The sequence below is a fragment of the Epinephelus lanceolatus genome, chromosome 9, assembly GCF_041903045.1.
Source record: "Epinephelus lanceolatus isolate andai-2023 chromosome 9, ASM4190304v1, whole genome shotgun sequence".
Taxonomy (NCBI): Eukaryota; Metazoa; Chordata; class Actinopteri; order Perciformes; family Serranidae; genus Epinephelus; species Epinephelus lanceolatus.
Window position 1 is genome coordinate 7,171,743 of NC_135742.1, and position 20,507 is coordinate 7,192,249.

General features: G+C 39.1%; 1 protein-coding gene across 1 annotated transcript in view; it reads left to right on the forward strand.

The window, feature by feature from the left end:
• Nucleotides 1–20,507, forward strand: part of ppil2 (peptidylprolyl isomerase (cyclophilin)-like 2) — a 48,488-nt gene continuing 27,981 nt past the window's right edge. Inside the window, exons 1-12 of the mRNA XM_033620503.2 lie at nucleotides 1–154; nucleotides 369–418; nucleotides 2,003–2,048; nucleotides 2,329–2,391; nucleotides 2,731–2,782; nucleotides 4,591–4,642; nucleotides 5,056–5,147; nucleotides 7,300–7,389; nucleotides 7,490–7,565; nucleotides 7,687–7,847; nucleotides 13,681–13,756; nucleotides 16,145–16,251. Coding sequence (XP_033476394.2) covers nucleotides 123–154; nucleotides 369–418; nucleotides 2,003–2,048; nucleotides 2,329–2,391; nucleotides 2,731–2,782; nucleotides 4,591–4,642; nucleotides 5,056–5,147; nucleotides 7,300–7,389; nucleotides 7,490–7,565; nucleotides 7,687–7,847; nucleotides 13,681–13,756; nucleotides 16,145–16,251 — 897 coding nt within the window. The 5' untranslated portion in view covers nucleotides 1–122. The remainder of the gene's footprint in view (nucleotides 155–368; nucleotides 419–2,002; nucleotides 2,049–2,328; nucleotides 2,392–2,730; nucleotides 2,783–4,590; nucleotides 4,643–5,055; nucleotides 5,148–7,299; nucleotides 7,390–7,489; nucleotides 7,566–7,686; nucleotides 7,848–13,680; nucleotides 13,757–16,144; nucleotides 16,252–20,507) is intronic.

Sequence of the window (20,507 nt, forward strand, 5' to 3'; positions counted from 1 at the left end):
GACGACGACAAAGAAGAACGTAAACAGGAAGCTACAAAAGACGAACAGCTCTTTCAGTTGTTGTCGGTAAATTCTGTCATTTTTTACCTAAATAATCTTTCAGATCACAACCAAAACTCAAAATGGGGAAGCGACAGCATCAGAAAGACAAAATGTGAGTATCAGATTTATCCCGAAAAACTCACCGCAACGTATTGCGTGTTGTTTTTAGCTTAGCATGCTTGCTCCAGAGCTAGCTAAGCTAACCTACTGTAGCTTATTTCTAGCATTACTTTAGGTTTAACTTTTTTAAAGGTTGGATCGTTGTTTTTCTTATTGTTTTGTTATTATTTAACGTTATGTGTGTGTGTATTTTATCCTCGTCACAGGTACATCACATGTACAGAGTACACACACTTTTATGGAGGGAAGCGAGCAGGTAAGTTGTACATTTCTTTACTTGGTCAAAACAAACGTTAACAGTGTGAAGCTAAGAAGAACCCGTATAAGAGATTAAATGATCAGTCAATTAATCGTTTATTCGATCGACAGAAAATAAATCGGCCACTATTTTGATAATCAGTTAATCGTTTAAGTAATGTTTCAAGCACAGATGCACAAATGGTGATATTTCCATGTTTTCAAATAAGAGATTTTCTTGCTTTCCTTGGTCTGACATTAATTTATAGTAAATTTAATAATTTGGGGATTAGAAATGTTGATTGGATTATATGAAACCACTTTAGGCTCCAGGGTGTTGTAACAGGCTCAGTGTTTTCTAATTTTTTGTAGATTAATCAAGAAAATAATCGACATAAAACCCCTGCTGTCAAATTTTATATAATTGAAAGTACAAAATATTAACATGGAAATATACTTAAAATACCAAAAATAAAAGTAGTCATTGTGCAGGATGGCTCGTTTCAGAGTATCATATATTATATTTTTGGATTGTAATTACTGATGCATTAATGTGTTCATCACTTTAGTATTGCAGCTGGTAAACATTGGGCTAATTCTAAATATTTGTATATTGTTGCATAGCTTCATACATGACCATATATCATAATTTATTATTTTATATGTTGTTTTTATAATCTGAATTTACAAATTAAATTAATATAGTGCAGTGAAAAATACAATATTTAGTGAAATTGAAGTGAATCAGAAAATAAAAATCCTCAGGTAAAGCACCTCAAACTTACACTTAAGAACAGTACTCTGGTAAATGTATTTTGTCACTTTCCACAACTGGTTGACAGTTTATTAGGTAGCTACACCCAGCTGAAGCTAATCCAGTCATCAGCCCTACAAAAAGTCCTACTGTCATGAAGGTTACGATGTTTAGTTTGTGTTGAAGCTATTTTACAGATGCATTGATTCAACTTTGATGCAGATTTTTGTGTCTGGTGGTGCTGCTGAATTTTGTTGTGTTAACTAATATTGTTTTATATGAATAAAGACCAATATTTAACAGCACTACAAACGAGAAGCCTTCAAAATCACCATAGCAGTGAGTCAGCACCTGCACACGAGGTAGAATTTATTGCAGGATTGTTGATTTGGGGCTCCCAATGTTTTGGCTTGTGAGCCCTTAAAACAAAGTAATATCTACTCTTGACTCCTCATCAGCACCTGCATATGTTTGCCATTTGTGGCCAGTTCAAGAGAGGAATTATTTCCCTTTTCTAGTTACCCAAAGAGGTAAAATTATCTAGAAATGAATGATCAAAATTAGATGAAAGACTGAAAAGTCCGACATGGTTTTGTGTGGCCAAAGTGTTTTATTATTTTTTCTCTTCTGCTTTTCTGTACGTTAATAATCTACTCTGCTACAGTAGATGGACCTAATGCACTGGCACCTTGGTGAATATGACAACACTGAATTTAATAAAAGCTAGTTAAGCTACTTTAAAATCTATGAGTCCACCTGTCATTGTCTTGAAATTATTGTGTGCTTGTGAAAATGGACAATCCAACAGATGTATGGAGATGAAGACCATCTGATGTTTTTACTTTTCAGAAATCCCACAGGCAAACTTCAGACGGCTCCCGTTTGACCACTGCAGGTAAGAAGATACTTGTTAACCATCCCCAGCAGAGGTACAGTAGAGCCGCCTAGGCTGCATTCTGCTCACAATAAGTTTGTTATTAGACCAGCAATAAATCCTGGCCATGCTTCTCCACCAGTAATGGAGGATACGTGACAGCAGTATATTGCACAGATGGGAAAAATCTGTGTAATAAAATCTGTGGAAATCTGTCTGGTTGTGGATTTTTGCTGCGTATTTGTGAATTATAACCCATCTGTCTCGTTCTGACTTAATTGTTTTCTCTGAAACATTTCAGCTTGTCCCTTCAGCCGTTTGAGTATCCTGTGTGTACTGAGGAGGGAGTCGTCTTTGACCTGCTGTAAGTAGATAAAAAAGACAAAACTAGGTCTTATTGCTTGTTTTGGTCTGGTAGTAGAGGGATGTTAAGGATGACTTTAATGGTCCATCTGTTGTATTATTTGTACTGTCACCTCAACTCTAGTTCAATTTAAGATTTCTCTGCGACTGTCTGTGAGTGGAGTTCTTGATAATCCTACTTCAAGCCTTGTGTCTTTAGTGTTGGTGTCATATTTCACACAACAGGAAAGCAAACTGTTAGATAAGATGAATTAGATGAGGATGAGGGATGTTTGTGGTATTGTAGATAGTATATATCGTGATATCTGGTTGATTACGTCGTTTCTACTCTGTGTTTCAGGAGCATTGTCCCATGGATCAAGAAGTACGGCACAAATCCGATCTCTGGAGAGGTAAGCAAACAACAGACATCATACAGCATGTTTAACTACTGCCATCCTGATAAGGCAGTTGCTGTGTGGCTAACATGTTAACCTGTATAATTTTAGTTTAGTGACCATGTAAAAAACAACACATTAATCTCATACGGAGAGACGTGATGCCTCACACTGTACCACATTTAGCTGTTAGCTACTTTTTATCTGTAGTTCTTCGGCAAATTGACACAAACCCTTGTACTACTAGTGTAAGTGATAGAAACACAAGTTAAAAATGCAACAAATACTATATCCAATCATGGATCCGTACAGTACATACAAATTTCCGTCGTCATTTCACCCCTGTGCAAGGTAAAATGCTTATTCCCAGTCAGACCCCCTCCTACTTAATGTTACCCGGGTGAAGTGCTGAAACAATTATCGTCTGTTGAAAAGAAAAATAATCATCGACAGTTTGTTAATTGATGAAGTAAATTATCAAGAAAAAAATGTAAAACATTTACTGATTCCAGCTTCTCAAATGTGACGATTTTGTGGCTGCCTCGATTCTACATCGTTGTAAATTGATTATCGTTGGATTATCGATTGGATTTTGGCCAAGACATATGCAGACGTCACTCTTTCTACTTTTAGCAGCAGAGTCAGGGATGAGCAAGGATTATATGCTCTGATTGTGTCATTTATTTTTGTTATTTATTGACAAATATATGCAAAACTTCTACGGTAAGAAATATGGCCTGTGAACCACCCTTAAATTTTTACATTTTTCAACATAAGTGAAAAAATGTAGACAAAATTACTTACGATGTTCAAGAAGCTTGTTACAGTAGTTTAATTATGTTGCCTGAGAAGAGGGCAAATGCCAAGCTGACTAAAAACAACAGACGCTGAACTGAAATGACCTCGTAACCTTTTTTTCTTGAGTAGTTGTGGTTGTAAAATCAATTTATAAATGTCATATATAAGAGTAAAGACCACATTCATTTTTACTATAGTTGCAGTATAGCACAGTTTTGGACCCGGCTCTTCACTCTCTTGACTGTTCATTTTTTAAACTGCCCTGAACTCATGTCCCTCCTTACATTACTTTTGTAATTGATTCTAGGAGGAGATTTTCCCTGTATCCTCACGCTGACATCGACTGGAAATCCACATTTTAAAGCTGATCTTTAAAGATTCCTTTCCTAGGGTGCATGCCCCTCGACCACACCGGAGAGTTTACATTATTTAACCCTGTTTCCACTGAGCAGTCTAGTTCAGTTCAGGACACTTTTTTTCCGTTTCCATTGTGACAAGTTGTGGGTAATACTAACAGAACCGTCCCTTACCGTCCCCATTTTTTTGTCCCCCCTCTGTTGGGGTACCCAGCACACAGATCTGGTACTGAAAAGCAGAACTGTGAACACTGCAGTCTGTTGATTGGTCAGTAGAGAACGGTCACTTTTGTTCAGGGCTGAGTTGTGGCTGGTTTTTAAGGTCGTATAACCACTTCATACTGTGGCATGCTTTACAAACATTAGTAAACTATAATTATAAAATGAAGGGATGTTTGGTGCCTTTAGCAGCAGCTGTAGTCTGAGAATTAAATGACCGTATTACCACTTTTTTACCACAAGTATTTGTTATGAATTGTTCAGCTGAAGAACTTTTAGTTGTCTGTACAGTTAAGTTCAGCTTGAAATCCATTAGCTCTGGTTCACAGTTTAAACAATTCAAAAGAAGATGATCTCTCCGAGTTTTGTACAATGTCTTTGCCATTCTGTTTTTGTAAAAACATTTTTGTGACGACACACTAACATTTCAGTTTTCCTTCTTTGTCACAGAAACTAGAAGCCAAGTCCCTCATCAAACTTAACTTTGCCAAGAACAACGATGGTAAATATGCGTGTGTTCAACTTTAACTTTAAAGGGTTCATGTAGAAAGCTGATATTGTCATTACAGCTTAATTTCCCTGATTCTAATCACCAGAATCAGTCAGTAGTTTGGAATAAAAAGGTCAAAGCTGCTCTTATCTTACTGCCCTGCTGTGTCTGAGTGCATATTGGAAAAGAAAATTAGACTTAAAGAGTGTTAAAGGGTCATTTTTTGGGGGTGGATAAGAGCAAATTAAAGCAAGTGGAGGAGGAAGATGTGGGAGAGGTGATATAAATCAGTAGGAGCACAGTATATGAGGTACTTCTTCTTCTTCTTCTTCTGGAGGAGATGAGTTTTCAGGCCGTGGCAGCAGACTGAGAGCGACTCTGCCGCCCTGCTTGCTTCTGATTCTCTTTTTCTTATTTTGTTCCAGGAAAGTATCACTGCCCCGTTCTGTACAATGTCTTCACAAATAATTCTCACTTCGTTGCCAACAAGGTCACTGGCAACGTGTTCTCTTATGAGGTGGGTGAACTCACAGACTTTCTTTGCATTGATCCTCATAAAAATACTTTTGTAACACAGATCGATGGCTAAAATTACACACACACACAAACACACATACACAGATGTTATTGATTTTGATTTCAGTGGGATAAAGTGCAGATGCTCAGCCCACATGGTCTCACAAGATGCTGCCTTACATCACATCGAATTAGCTCTGTACAATAAATGTTCCAAACAAATTGAGGATTTCACACTGTGCAGGACAAGCTTTGGTTTTAAAGATGAATTTGACAAAGTGGGCCAGTAGTTAGCATTGTTGCCTCACAGCAAGAGGGGCTTGCATGTTCTCCCTGTGTCAGTGTGGGTTTTCTCCAGGTGCTCCAGCTTCCTCCCACAGTCCAAAGACATGCAGGTTAACTGGTGACTCTAAATTGACCATGAATGTGAAATTGAATGTGAGTGTGAATGGTTGTCTGTCTCTATGTGTCAGCCCTGTGATAGTCTGGTGACCCCCCCGCGACCCCTAACAGGATAAGCGGTTACAGAAAATGAATGATTGAATTTGACATAGTAGAATCTGCCTTTTTTTTATCTCCCCCTGGCAATCAAGCTTTCGGTAATGTGTGTGAGTGTGCGTTAGGGCTGTCACTAACGATTATTTTCATTGTCGACTAATCTGTCGATTATTTCTTCGATTAGTCGACTAATCATTTCATCGAAAAAATGTGTTAAAATGTTGAAAAATGTCGGCCTGTCTCGCCCAAACCCCAAAATTATGTCATCTAATGTCTTGTTTCGTACTCACGCCAAAGGGTTTTAGTTCACTGTCAGGGGAGAGTGTGTAAAGCTGCCAATATCTGAATGTAAGAAGTTGCAATAAGAGTATTTTGGGGTACTTTTATAGTACTTTTCTATGAAAAATGACTCAAACCGATTAGTCGATTACTAAAATAGTCACCGATTATTTTAATAGTCGATTAGTCATCAATTAGTCGACTAATCGTGGCAGACCTAGTGTGCGTGTGTGCGTCTATTTGTCAGCAGCTAATCTCGCAAACTACTGGACCAATCAGCGTAATGTTATTGTGCACATATATGACTGTATGCTCAAGAACCAATTTTTGTAAAAACTGTTTTACTGACTGTGTTATACACACTGCTGACTCCTCACTCCTCTTAACCAGCCATTGGGGGTCACAAGTCCTCGACAAATTCTCATAGCAAAAAGGTGTTTCTGACAGTCTGCTCGGCTATTGCTAGATTATATTTTTTTGTGTGCATGTTTGACTGAAAGCTCAAGCGCCTCTGGTGGTTGCGGTGAGGCACAATTGTTATAAAACCTGTATTGTTTACCGCTGACTCCTCTTAACTGGCCATTGGGGGTCGCAAGTCCTCGACAACATCTCATAGCAACAAGCCTTGCTGTCTGTTGCAGGCCTAATATTTTTGTGTACATGTTTGACTGAAAACTCAAGGACCTCTCGTGGGTACGGTGAGGCACTCCTTACTCCTCTTAACAGGCTGATAGGAGCCACAAGTGATCAACAAAATCAAGTAGCAAGCAAAAGGCTCTTCTGGCAGTCAGCCCGGCTAAAAACAAGCCTTACCGTCTGTTGCACGCCACATTTTAGCCTTCATTGTGGCTCTAACATCCAGTGTTGGAAATTAGCACCAGCCAGCAGCCAAATGCTGGTAAAATATGCTAGTGGCTGCAAGATTTGCTTCACTCACCAGCCAAAAAAAAACAATCTACTGAGTGGCTGGTCGATTTTGGAATCCACCAGCCGAAGTGGCAGCTAGACAAAAATAGTTAATTTCCACCCCTGCTAACATTTAGAGAAAAGTTTGGTCTCATTTTGAACAAGAGCCTCTGCAGATGAATTCCATTGCCAAATTAGTATGAACCACTAAATTTAGGCACATTATGAGATGAATAAATCCCCATGTTTTTTGTTATCTTCTGTAAGGGAGCCAGGAGGGACAATTGAGTGAGATTTAACTCATCTGTGTTCCACTACTGTCATGCATACATGCTGAACACACAGCCTGTCATATTGCTTTTGAACAACAAATAAATAAACTTGAGTTTCCCTTTCACCTAATTTAGCGATCTTGTTGTGTGCCAGGAGAGGCTTTTTGTTTTCTTAAATATATTTCTGTGTCCACTCAGGCTGTTGAGCAACTCAACATTAAGACCAAAAGTTTCAAAGATCTGCTGACCGACGAACCCTTCACCAGACGGGATATTATAACACTTCAGGTGGGTGGTTGCTTTGTTGTGGTTTTAAAAAGCATTTAACCCTAGGAAAAAAGTAACCTTTAATCTGATGATGAGTATTGTGTTTTGTTGTGTTTTGTAGGACCCCACAAACTTGGATAAATTTAATGTGTCCAACTTCTTCCATGTGAAGAACAACATGAAGGTGTTGGATCCAGGTGAGATATCGATCTTAAAGAAGGTTAAACTTAATTTAGTGTTGAGTTTTAGTTGAATATGAGAGTACTTTGGTTAAACTGTTTCCTTCCTCTTGCTCTTCTTTCTCCTGGCGCGGACCAGACGAGGAAAAGGCCAAGCTGGACCCGGCGTACCACCTGAAGACCACCAATTTGGAGACCAGGGAGACTTTAGCTGAGCTGTACAAAGACTACAAGGGGGATCAGCTCCTGGCTTCCACCATGAAGGAACCAGAGGCCAAGAAGACGGACAAATTAAACGCTGTAAGCAAAATCACTATGTTGCTGAAGTTACTGAAAACAAGACAAGGAAAGAGGAAATGGAAAGAGAAAGTTAAGCGGTGAAAATATCTACTGAAAACCACTTAAGACCATAAAGAAACTAGGCTTTAGTATCTTAAAAAACCTCCTGGTAATAGAGGTTGTGACATATCTGGATAAACAAAACCTAACAAGGTAATGGGAGCTTATCGTTCAACAGCCCCTGAAATTTAGCTGTTTATCGACTTGGATACAAAGCATTTAAATGAATGTGTAATTCATCCATGTCTGGCAGGAGATAGGAGCTTCCAGGCATGCTACAGTAAAGTCTTTATCAATCTGTCTCCTCGTAGCTTTAATCCCATGATTACTCCAAAAAACATCAGTTCTCTTTGACTGGAAGTTAAGTCGATGATGAATTAGGCTGAACTCTGACCTCATGGATAACAGCAATGAAAGGGAAATTTTCTAGATTATAATCATCTTTATTTTTGACAGAATAATCTCAACTTGAGGTGGCTTTTCCTGGAGCCTTCAGCCATGTCACATTGTCTGTTGTCCATTCAGGTGTCATGGAGATGAGTCTGTTGACATGACAATTTAGTAGCAGTTATGATTTAATCCATCATTTTTTTAGGACCAAAAGTTTAGCATCAAAGATCTTTTTTTTTTTGAAGATTTGTTTTATTGAAATATGCTGAATTTACAGTGTGAAAAAGGAATAGGAAAAATATACACAAGTGCACAGATACACGCAAATGTCCATGTTGAAACAAAGGTTAAAACATTATAATGATACATCAGTGTAAATGAATATACATGTAAAATAGTGATGATAACAAATATAACATTATTCATAATGAACCTGACCTATAATAGCAGAGAATATATGCATACACACAGCTGTGTCTCACGAGGTAAAACAGTCTTCCAGTAATCAGAATGACAGTGGTTTGATCCCTGACCTCTGCAGTCGATATGTCAAGGTGTCCTTGGGCAAGATACTGAACCTCCGCGTGTGTGATTTATCACTCCTGATGAGTAGGTGGCACCTTGCCTCAAGTGTATGAATGTGTGTGTGAATGTGTAAATGCTGACTTGTGTTGTAAAAAGCCTTGAGTGGTTTCTAAGATTAGAAAAACACTATGAAAAATGCAGTCAATTTACCATTTATGCACGTTCATACCAAGCATAGATTGTATGTAAGAGGTACGACGAGTCTCCACTTACCCCACTGTACAAAAATGAAGCCAAAATACGCTGGATATGGCTGCTGCAGTCTTGCGCTGGTGATGTCATTTGGAGCCAGAGTTTTCACAGTAGCAATCTCAGCGGTGTGGAGTTCCAGCTTATACACCTGTCAGACCAATCATGAGCGGCACCATTGATCGCCAACATACTGATTGACACAAGTAGCTGTTAATCAGTATGTCAGACCCCCAGAAAAACGCACACTTGAACATACATCAGTGTGACAAGAACTACCTAAAATGGATTATTTAATGTGTACTATGAGTTTTTAGTTTGGCCCATGTCCCATCTGCTAACATGGAGGGAGCTAGGTTAATGATCTATACTGCAGCCAGCCTCCATCGGGCGATTGTTTTAGGGAGCTGTCATGTCGTCCATCTTTATAAACAGTCTGTGAGACCAAGCGGCAACCTCTGGGGCAGAAAAGTGAAGCCAACACAGAAGTGCCAAAAACTGCAGTTCTTTGAATGTCCACTTGAGGCTGGCTCTAAAAGTGTCTCAACAACTAATTTCAACATTCGTGACAATTGTGCGTGCAGTGGTGTATTTTTATATAACTCACCTGTTTACATTTTATTAAGGCTTAAAGTTACGCATAATTAAGTGTGTAGCTGCTTTGAGTGACAGGCTGTCTGCTGATGGTGTCCTTGGCTTCTCAGTCAGATCCACCCCTCCTTTCTTCACAACGCCAGCCTCTTGCTCAAATATGGTCACTTCTGGCTCCAAAAAAAATCAAGATGGTGTCTCCCGAAATGCCAAACTTGAGGCTTCAAACGGCAATCCACAAACCAATGGCTGGTGTCACGGAAGCTGCAACCATTATTTTCACAGTCTTTGGGACTTAAAAGAATTGAATAGAATAAAGATTAAATGTCAAAGATTTTCCTGACATCGGAAATAATCATTTGAAGGTCCACGATTTCCCACAAAGTAGAACTGAAGATACTAGAAAAAATTACCGAGATAACTTTTCTGATTCTACAAAGTCCAGATGAGTTTTACCGAAATGTAGATGTAGGCTCTTTTCTTTTTTTATGCAAATATAATTCTTCTGTTGTGCTGCTGCAGCATTTCAAGAGAACGTTCATTTGGTGAGATGCAATTTCTACTGTGTGCACAGGAGGGAGCCAAACACACAGTAATACATTGACATTAATGTAGGCAACAAGATAAACAACTGCATCCAGAAACAGAACAAAGAACGATTACAGTGCTGTGAAGAACATAAATAATGTTTTACATTACAGGAATTTAAGTAAATATAAAGAAAGATTTAGGCAAAAAGACCATGTCAGTGTCTGAAATATTAGCCTGAGGGAGAAATCGAATAAACAAAGGTGTCTGTAGTTATGCAGCAGGTTTACATTCTGTATTTTTATATATCTTCTGGATACTTAACCTTCCTACATGTCTGCTCTCAGTTATTATTGTCGGGGTTAACTGCAGGGGAAACAAACACACACAGATGTCTAACAATAAAGGTCAGCCGCGGTCATGTTAACACCACAACCGTGTCCTTGAATAACCGGGGAGAATGAAGTCAATTTAAACAGCATCAGCATCTCTTTTCTTATCAGCTCTCTGCGCCGTGTCTCCTTTTTTTTTTTTTTTTTTTATTTAAACGCCAGAGCTTTTCCTTGGTTGCTCTCCGTCTCGAGTTCACAGTCGAGGTGACGCTCTGACAGCATCTGAGAGAACAGGGAATATAGGTCAGACGGAGCACACAAGGTAAAGTCTGGGCTTTCATGCGCCTTCACCAGAACTAGAGCAGAAGAATGCTAAACCAGGACCGGAGAGTAGACTTGAGCTTTTGAAATCCATTTTCACGTCTCCGCTTTCATCTCCCTTCATTTGTTATTCTATTGACTTCAATAACTCCTCCAGTCTCACTGCATTGTTTGTGGTATTTTTGGATGCTGTATATTACTACTCAGCCGTTCTACTATGATTTAAGCTCAAAGAACCTTAAAGCATCTCCAATGCCCCTTAATTATAAGATGTTAGAAATCTATCCAAGCTGCAGAGGCTGAGGTTCTTAATCATACAGAGGCTGCAGAGGCTGTCATTAAGCTAGTTTGCACTTGATGCACCACTTAGCACAAACGGAGGAACCAGCCAAGTATGTGTCGGCCCTGTTGAAGTTCCTCTCAGTGCTCAGTGCGTTAAGCTGATCCTGATTTCCAGAGGAATATTTCACGTCATACAAATGAGTGCTGCAATTAATGTTTATTTTTATTAGTTATTATTTTTATTTAGAAATCTATCTATGGTATAGTCTATAAAATGTTAGAGAACAGTGAAACAAACCAATCACATTTTACCAGAGTTCAGGAATGTAGTTAAAAATATCAAATATATTATTTTACAGTGATATAAAGCAAAGAACAGCAGCAAATCCACACATTAGACTTTTTTTGCTTGACCTAAACAATTAAATCACAGATTCATTTTCTTTTCTTTGACTAATCTGTTAAACCAGTGGTTCCCAACTGGTGGGCCGCGGTCCAAAAAGTGTGGGCCCATTCTGAATGGACCATAAGGGACTCACAAACTTGCCAAGTTTGTAGGTGCAGTAAATTTCCAGCACAGAACTTTTATTTTGTTGTGCCATTTTCTGCTGTAGAGTGAGTGACTACAACAACTACGACAGCTGCTTGACAGAGACAGCAAACTAGTTCAACGACATGGCCAAATGCATGTATGACGCTCAATTATGTTGACCTTGAACTAATGACTAAGGACAAATCTGGACCCCGTGGCTGGACCAGTTGGGAACCACTGCCTTAAACAGCTCACTGCTATTTCAGACACATTATTACACCTAAAGAAGTGTTTCACTGCTGGGTTCATGGTCTTTTTGTTAAACTAGGCTGTCCATGCCGTTGAAAGAGGCAAATACTTTAGAAATCGGTGCCACATAGAGAGAAAAGGGGCTGTGACATTTGCCTTTGCTCAAGAGGTAGAAAAGCTGCAACTACCAGAATGCTCTGTGCCGCATCAAACCAACCAACAGTCCCACTGGTGGGAGTTGCCCATCTAAAAACAATATGGTGGCCGACTGGTAACAAGCAATCTCATATTACAGTTGGACAGTAAGCTAAAATATGTTTCTGAAAACATTTGAGACAAGAAATAGGCAACGCAGTAACAGAATCTTGGTAAGCACTGTATAGTTTGACCGTTTGATTGGAGTTTGGAGAGATCGGAGAGTCTCTCTCTTGATCCACTTCTGTACCCTTTTACCCCTTTTCCACCAAGTTAGCTTCTTATCTGGTTCAGGACTCTTGGAACCCTGGTGCTAGCTAGCAAACCAGTTTGTGTTTCCGCCAGTTTTGATCAGAACCATTGAAACGAAGGATGTGTCATCAACTGAGGGCGTCGCACAATGCACAGCAGAAGTAAACAGTAGTAGCAACATGATGGAATGCACTGATTACCTGCCACATTTGTTCTGTAATCATGGATATTGTATTTGTTTTTATCCACAAAAAAAACAAGCAGGGACCAATTACTAATGAGACCACTGCATGCTCTTTTTGATGATTTCTCACTTGGCTCCTCTGTTGTTGCCTTCTCCATCTTCTCTCTCCAACCTGACATTTACACGGATGTCGTCACCATCTTTTTTGGTTCCAGTTGGGATCCAACTTTTCGAGTACCGAAACCAGTTTATTTTTGGCCAAAATGCTCTGAACAGTTCAAATTAAGGTGCTGGAACCAGAACAAAATTGAAAAAGGGGTATGAGTGTCCATGGTGGTTGGCATACCAATATGTGGAAGTGCAATCTGTAGTTCAAACAACAGCCCCAGAGCCAGCATAAATCTGCTGGGTGATGTGAAACGGGGGCGCTTGGCTGGCGAATAATAGGAAGATCTGGCCACTGGTAAGGTGGAGGGAAGTTTACCACAGTTCATTTACACATACTACCCAGATTGTTACGATACAAAGCTGGTTGAAAATGGATAAAGTATCTATTTAAAAGAGCATCAAATAACTGCAACAGAACAAAGACAGAAAATATTAACACAAGGTTCGCTTGCTTGCTTTTTTGAGAGCTTTCAGGCACATCTCATCCAATAGTTTGTATCTCAACCTATATACAGCCCCTGTTTTCAGTGGTGGCCCATAATACACAGGTAGCGTGATGATAACGGGGACAGCTGTGGCTCAGGAGCTGGTAGCTTGTCATCCACTGAATTGTGAAATGCTTTGGATAAAAGCACTATATGAATTAAATTCATTTACCATGACAACCACTGATTAGATGCAGTTGAAAGCTCTGGAAAACGCTAGACATTGGACCTTAAATTGGGATTATTTCATTTTTATTTTGGTCCAGCAGCATTAAATTAAATTCCTTGATAACAGTTGATCAGTTGCTCTGACTGTACTGGTGCCAATTGTTTTCTGTCTTTTCCCAGAAGAGAAAAAGAAAAACTAAAATGTGCTTTGGAAGACAGTTGTATCTGTCAGTTCACCAACATTATAAACATATACATTAACAGAAGTAGAGTTTTAAAAAGTTGAGTTTAAAAAACACGAAATAAAAGATTTCATTTTTTATTTTTGTCTCTTTTTCCCCAGGCCCACTACTCCACAGGCAGAGTTTCCGCCTCCTTCACATCCACAGCCATGACTCCTGCAACAACACACGAAGCAGGCAAGTGAACATCTCACACAAAAAAACCCTCTGCAGATTCCCAGCAGACAGAGACATTCACCTCGTCTTTCTTTAGTCGCTTTAATCGTTATCTATCCAGGGGAGACAGGCTAGTCACGCCTGGTCTTTTTGCAACAAAGTGCAGCTTCTCGCTCACACAGCTGAACGTGGCTGCAACTGGGAGCTGCTCAGTTCGACTGTGTTTTCTCCTCCTGTCAGCCTCTGAGCTGTTCCATGGGAGAGATTTGCTGTTATGCAACTGTATAGTAGGTTCAGTACACTTCAGAAGAGGAGGACAATGTTTGGATTTAGTGACCCAGTTCAGTTTTCTGAAAAAGGCATGCCATATATATTTATGGATGTGTGCCTCAGTCTAAGTACCACAGAATACCAAGACATGTTGTCTTTATAGTGTAAATATATTTTGAAATGTGGGTTGTAATGTGTTTGATTTACATATACACATTTTTTTCCTCATTTTTTTGTTGAATGTTTCAGGGCATAAATGTATCAGTAGTTTGGTGTCTCAGTGCCCATTTGTAGAGAAGTAAATATCCATACTTGTAGGTAAATACCTCTATACATGGAGATATAGTGATAATAAAAAATAAAGGTCCAGTGTGTCAGATTTAGGAGGATATATTGGCAGAAACAGAATATAATAGGTATGCTTTCTTTAGTGCATAATCACCTGAAAATAAGAATCATATTTTCTTCACTTTTAGCATGGGAAAAAAACACTGATTTTTAACGTGAAACTGCTTTATTCTGTGTTTTTACCAGCTTAAATCATCTGGTTTGTTTGTTTTGGAGAGAAATAGACCTCTGTGGTTTATTCAGCTCCCAGTAAAAACTTCCTGAACAATGAACATTAAAGGAATTCAAAGTGGGAGATATTTCAGCAGGTTGCAATTTGCAGTCCTCACCACTAGGTGTTACTAAATCCTCCTAAATCTTACACAGTGTTCCTTTATGTAAAAAAAAGACTTAATTAAAATACTAATGGCATGTGCATTTTTTAATCCATAATGTCATTGGGTGTTGTATTCTTTTATGATTCTAATTTTTTAATTGTTTGATTTTGTAGACCTCAGTGCAACCTTCGTGGTAGTTAGTTGCCAACTTTGCCCATCTATTTCATTTGTGGTATTTATGTTTATTGTCAAGTTTCATGCTCCTTTGTATTTCTTGGAATTCCCTGATTTAATTTGCCTAAATCCTGCATTGTTTTAAATCCGGGATCAACCATGTAAAGCCCTTCTGTATTATTATTATTATTATTATTATTATTATTATTGTTTTTATTTTTTTTTTAAGAAGAAAAATGTAAATGAATTAATAAAAAATGATAAAGAATAAAGAAAATAAATAAATAAAAATAAAAAAGAAAGCTGTAATAATGACACAAAAAAATCAAAGAGAGAATTGATTAAAAAATAAAAAATATAGTAAAATAAAAATACACTTCATATTAAAATAACAGCAAATCATCAAAGGATTTATATTTTCCTACCCAGGGTGTCCGCGGGGTCTTAAAAAGTATTAAAAGTTGATAAATCAAATGTCAGAAAATTAAGGCCCTTAAAAAGTATTAAAAAGTCTTAATCGCTATTTTATGAAGTATTACATTTTCTTGGCATTCAAGCTTTAACAAAAAGTATCCATGAATATATAATTTATTTTCCTCCTCGCGACTATTTGAAACAACAATGTGTAGGTAGGCACACTCGGACTGCCACTCGGGGCCATGCACGTGTGCTGTGCGACATCACGCGACGCGTACGTCCAGGCGCCAAACAGAGAAGCAAAAGACAATAAAAAATCCTTCTCATCTTATCTGAGTTCTGTTGTATGTTTGTGCTCCATAGATTTACTTGCAAACTACAACTGTTTAGTAAGTTAAAGATGTGTTGCTGCTAACGACAGCTTGAAGTGGCGATGAGGTCTTAAGTTTTTTTTTGGAAGGTCTTAAAAAAGTCTTAAAAAGGTATTGAAATTAACCTCAGGATTCCTGCATATACCCTGCTACCCATGTTTAATTGTTGTCAGATTTATTTCTTTATCAGACACCTTTTGCAAGACCTTTCTAAGAGTAACATTGTCTTGCACTGAGGCAAAACGGTAATTTTAAAAAGCTATTTGGATTTAAAGACTGTTCACAGGAGAATAATGCTCGCAAGAATCTAAATAACAACCTGCACTGCTCTGAGCGGATTTTAAAGGTCAGAGATCTTACCTGCAACGACGTCAAGCTGAGACTCATAATAATCAATAAACTCTTAAGATTGCTTTTTCTATATAAATAACAGTCCATGCCTGGTGTAATCTCAGATGTTGACATCTATAAAGACGAATTAAAGTAGCTAAATGTGTGTTTTTATTTTACAGATGCCATCGCAGACGACACTGTGCGTTACCAGTATGTGAAGAAGAAAGGCTACGTCCGTCTGCACACAAACAAGGGAGACCTGAACCTTGAGTTGCACTGTGATAAGGTAATGACATGCATATTAACACATACAACACAACCATGAAATCACCGACCAAGTAATGAGAAGAAATGATTGTTGTCAGGGGAAGATGGTTCCAGTTTCTACTTCTGAACTTGAGACAAGATAGAAATCTCAACTGTCCTTGTTACTGAACTGACTGAGCCTGCAGGTTATTTTCAATTTCTACATGATCACTCAAGGACAGAATTACAAGTAAAAAGGAATTTTGAGGTTCATCTGAAATCATACCTCAGGTCTTTGCAGCCCTTGGCAGGTAGCTTTGGAAGGTTGTTGAAGAGATAAAAAGTCTAAAAAGCAGTATTTCTTCAAGCCTTTAGGAGCTGTTTTCAATGTAACTGTATAAGTAAATGTTTGATGTTGGCAACGCTGACCAGTTTAATCTAAAGTTTTATAAATGAAGCCTGGTGTTTTTGTCACTGAGGCTTTGATTCATGCTTGGCTGATTTAATTCACTGGTATAAGGTTCTGAAATAATGTTGTCGCAGTGTAGGTTTGGCCCGAGCAGGTGGTTAAATCGTATTTAGGGGGACACATCCAAAACACTGAAATCAGTCTCTTGCAGAGTCTGTGCCCCAGGTTGCCAAGTTTACATCTTGGCAAAAATGTGTTTCTTGTGTGCCTCCGTTTTTTAAAGTCAGGTGTCAGAGGCTCCAGAGAGACAGCGTGAGTTCCAGGAATGCATTTCTGCCCTGGTAACCAGGCGCTTCGTGCGCTTGGTTTTCATTGGCTTCTGAGCTGTCGAATCAGAATAATGAGGGGAAAGTTGCAGCAGTTAGACAACCTGCCCTCTGCGCCCTCCCCATCCTCCTCCCCAGTGGTTTCCACACAAGATTGCAGCTCTATTCGTGGCCTGCTGTTTATGAATTAATGAGTGCCGCTTCACTGTCACATACACTCTCAGTCACACAGACCCAGAGCCCACCTCCCTGTAAAGTGCCCATTTGCTCACCCAGTTTTGGATGTTTCCGTCGCCTCTGCCCTCGTTGTCCCCGGCTCGGGTGAAGTGTGAGGGGGCAGATGTTGGAGATTGGTTGACGTGGCCTGGGCTTTAGTCACACATAATACCTAGGAAGGTGGAGTATATTCAAAAGCACCGTGGATAAAGTAGATAGGGTTCACCTGAGTGGGAAAGAACAGGATGACTGTATTTGAATTTACATTTTAATCATCTAAAACTATTTTTAAAATCCAAATTTACCATTTTTGATTAGTTTGAGATTATAATCAAATACAGATAGCAGTGTACATTAAAGCTGGGGTAAGCAGAAATTTGGAAAATGCAAAAAGAAAAAAAAAACAACAGAATTTGAAAATACACATTGATTTATTTAATCTTATATCATTCAAGAGTTGCACACAGCTCATTCAATCAGCCCCTCCTAGCCCTACGCTCTCTGTTTATCAGACCACAAATGAGACAAGAATTAGCCAGCTAGCCACCCCACGGTCTCTCCACCTCACTCCTTGAAGCTGTGGAGTGCTTCTCTGGGAGGAGAGTGGGCAGCAGCTCGGAAACAGACTGCTGATCAGTGGCTGTAGGGACTCGAATTTGGCAAATGCAAACCCTCAGCACTGGGTGTCACAGTGGGCTGTGGGCCAGCAGCAGCAAAAGTATGTTTACTAATCCGCTGGTGAGTCGGGAGCTGAGGTTTGTGCCGGCTGCAGCTGCTGATTGGGGTTCCGTCTCCGGAGTTGCTGCCCACTTTCCCCCTGGCGAGGTGGTCTGTAGTGGCGGGCAGTGAGGCAGAGCACATAACGTGATTCGAGGCTCTAGCTAATGTTAGCTTAATAAGCATGAACATGATGCCACAGTTGTGAACCTTTGGCTCCGGTTAGCAGAAGGCTAAACTGTTAGCAACATTTTCTCTCCATCTCTGAAATGCTTTGTCAATACTGACACAGCCTACATTTTCTGAAGCCAAGAGGACGTGTGGAAGCCTAGTTTTCTCTCAGACCACTTGAATTACAATATGCTCAAAGTTTATCATGGGATTTTGCCCAATGACACCAAGATTAAACTGCCTACCTCAGCTTTAACGTGTAGGGAGAGGGAGAATGTCCAAAAGGACTATGTAAGGGTATAAAACTAAAAAAGTGTACTCAGTAAAGAGCAGATTTTTCCAAGTGTGTCTGGGGGCATGTGGGTAGGGAACAGGGAGTACAGCGCAGACTGTGTGTTATGATAGAATAGGTTCCATCTTTCAGTATTCTGCAGATGCTCCAGTGTGAACGGAAATTGAACTTACTTTTCTCTGTATTGGTTTACATGTATTACTTTGGGGTTTTTCTATGTTTATTTTAATTGTAGACTCCTGACTGTTTTTTTTATTTGCTTATTTTGTGTGCTCCTTTCTGTCATTTTTTGTTTTTTGTTTTTTTTTCTAAAGTATGAGTAGTTTTTCATTTGTTTATTTTAACTTTTTTATTTTTGTTTGTTTTTCTCCTTAAGTTGAGGAGAGGTGCACTGTATACGCCTGTAGCATCTTGAACTTTCTTGACACATTGTTATTTTTCGTTATCTGGAATTTATGCAGTCTTGTGTCTGTGCGTGAATACAATCAATTAAATAAATAAATTACACACAATAAAATAGGATAAATCTCAAAGGCTGTTTGGAGGCGCATGTAATGCATATAATTCTGGTAGAAAAATTGTTGAAGTAAATTAGAAATATCAGTTTTATTCTTTAGATTATTGGGATTATTTTAATGGGTTTTGTGTCCCTCAGGGCCTTGTGTTTCAGGTTGAGCGCCTGGGGAAATAGAGGAGCCTGCAAGCATTTGTGAATAGGGACATTTTTTACATTTTTTTTCCTGTCTGCATCAGCAAACATTGTTTCCATGCTGACATAACTGATTGCTGACAATTTTAGGCCCCGTTTTAGGCATGTTTCTAAATTGGATTGCATTTTAAACATTCTCAGGCTCAAACTCGCACACAGAAACACAAAAGCATGCATGCAGACACACTGAATTAACCACCATTGCAGGGTAGCAGCAGATAGAGATCTCTGACGTGAAAGATTCTGGTTAGTGGCAAAACCACAAAAGGGAAAGCCTTGTGTAAATTTGTGCTCGTTAAACATTTTATTCACACATTTACTATTCATCTGATTAGATAACTATTTTTAGGTGTTCTTTTCCATGCTAAAGATCCATTTTAAGGCTTAAACGGTTAAAGTCAATCCATTTTTTGTCCAGTGGTTTAAAACAATAAGCCTCTTTGTACCAGATTGCTTTGAAAGTCTGGGATTTATAATAGAGGGGAAAAGAGGCAGAGCGTTGAACCCCAACAGGAAGATTGAGACGTAACGGGGAAATAAGACCAGTAGAGCTTAGACGAACCTGTCACACAGCAAAAGGCCAATGAATAAATATAGTTTTCAATGAAAGCATCTGGTGATTCTTGGAAACCACCAGCTATTGTTGCCAAGGGGGAAAAAGTTAGTTCTTCATGCAAACACACACACAAATGTTCCTCAAGGCTGTTGATGTTAATAACAGTAGACCTGACCAACGTCATGGGCAAAACCACACCTCCTGCTTTGGGGGCAAATGCAGGCTTATTTCATAGAGTGCCAGTCAGTCAAAATGAGCTCCTGTCAGTGTTTGTTTTAGTAATGATTTACAAGAAAGTTTTTATGACCCCGGATGTACCTTCAGCAAATCCAGATGTCTGTTTTTTTACAGCAACAAACAGAGCTTTGTAGCAGACTGCTGAGCCTGACTTCTAGCTGTATAGATTCGTGACGCCGCCTCAGGCAACAGTTGAACTCTACTTCGTTGCAGACTTGTGCGTAAAACACACTTTCTAACAGGTCAGACAGAGTTATAAATGTGGGACTCTGTTTGTTTATGTGAATGCAAAGCTGTCAGCTCTTCCTGGAAGTTAAAATATAAGCTGCCTCTCTGTAGCTGTCCAGAGTCTTCTGAGACTCCCGTCACTAAAGGAGGCTGTGAACAAAGACGTTGGCGTCAAATGGCTGTGTCATCCCTCCTCTGTTGTTTAGCCCCTTAACATTAGAGTCACAGTTTACCTCCCAGTCAGCACTGGACTGTTGTTAGTCAGTCTTTACATACATATTACGATATTTCTGTATATTTTCAGTGTTTATACGCAGTAGTTTCCTGTATATATTTACAAAGATTGTCGACTGTAATGAGGTATGAAGGGATGTCATGATTTTAACACCTGTGGCTATCATGTGGCCTTGTTTATACAGCATTTATTAATCTGTG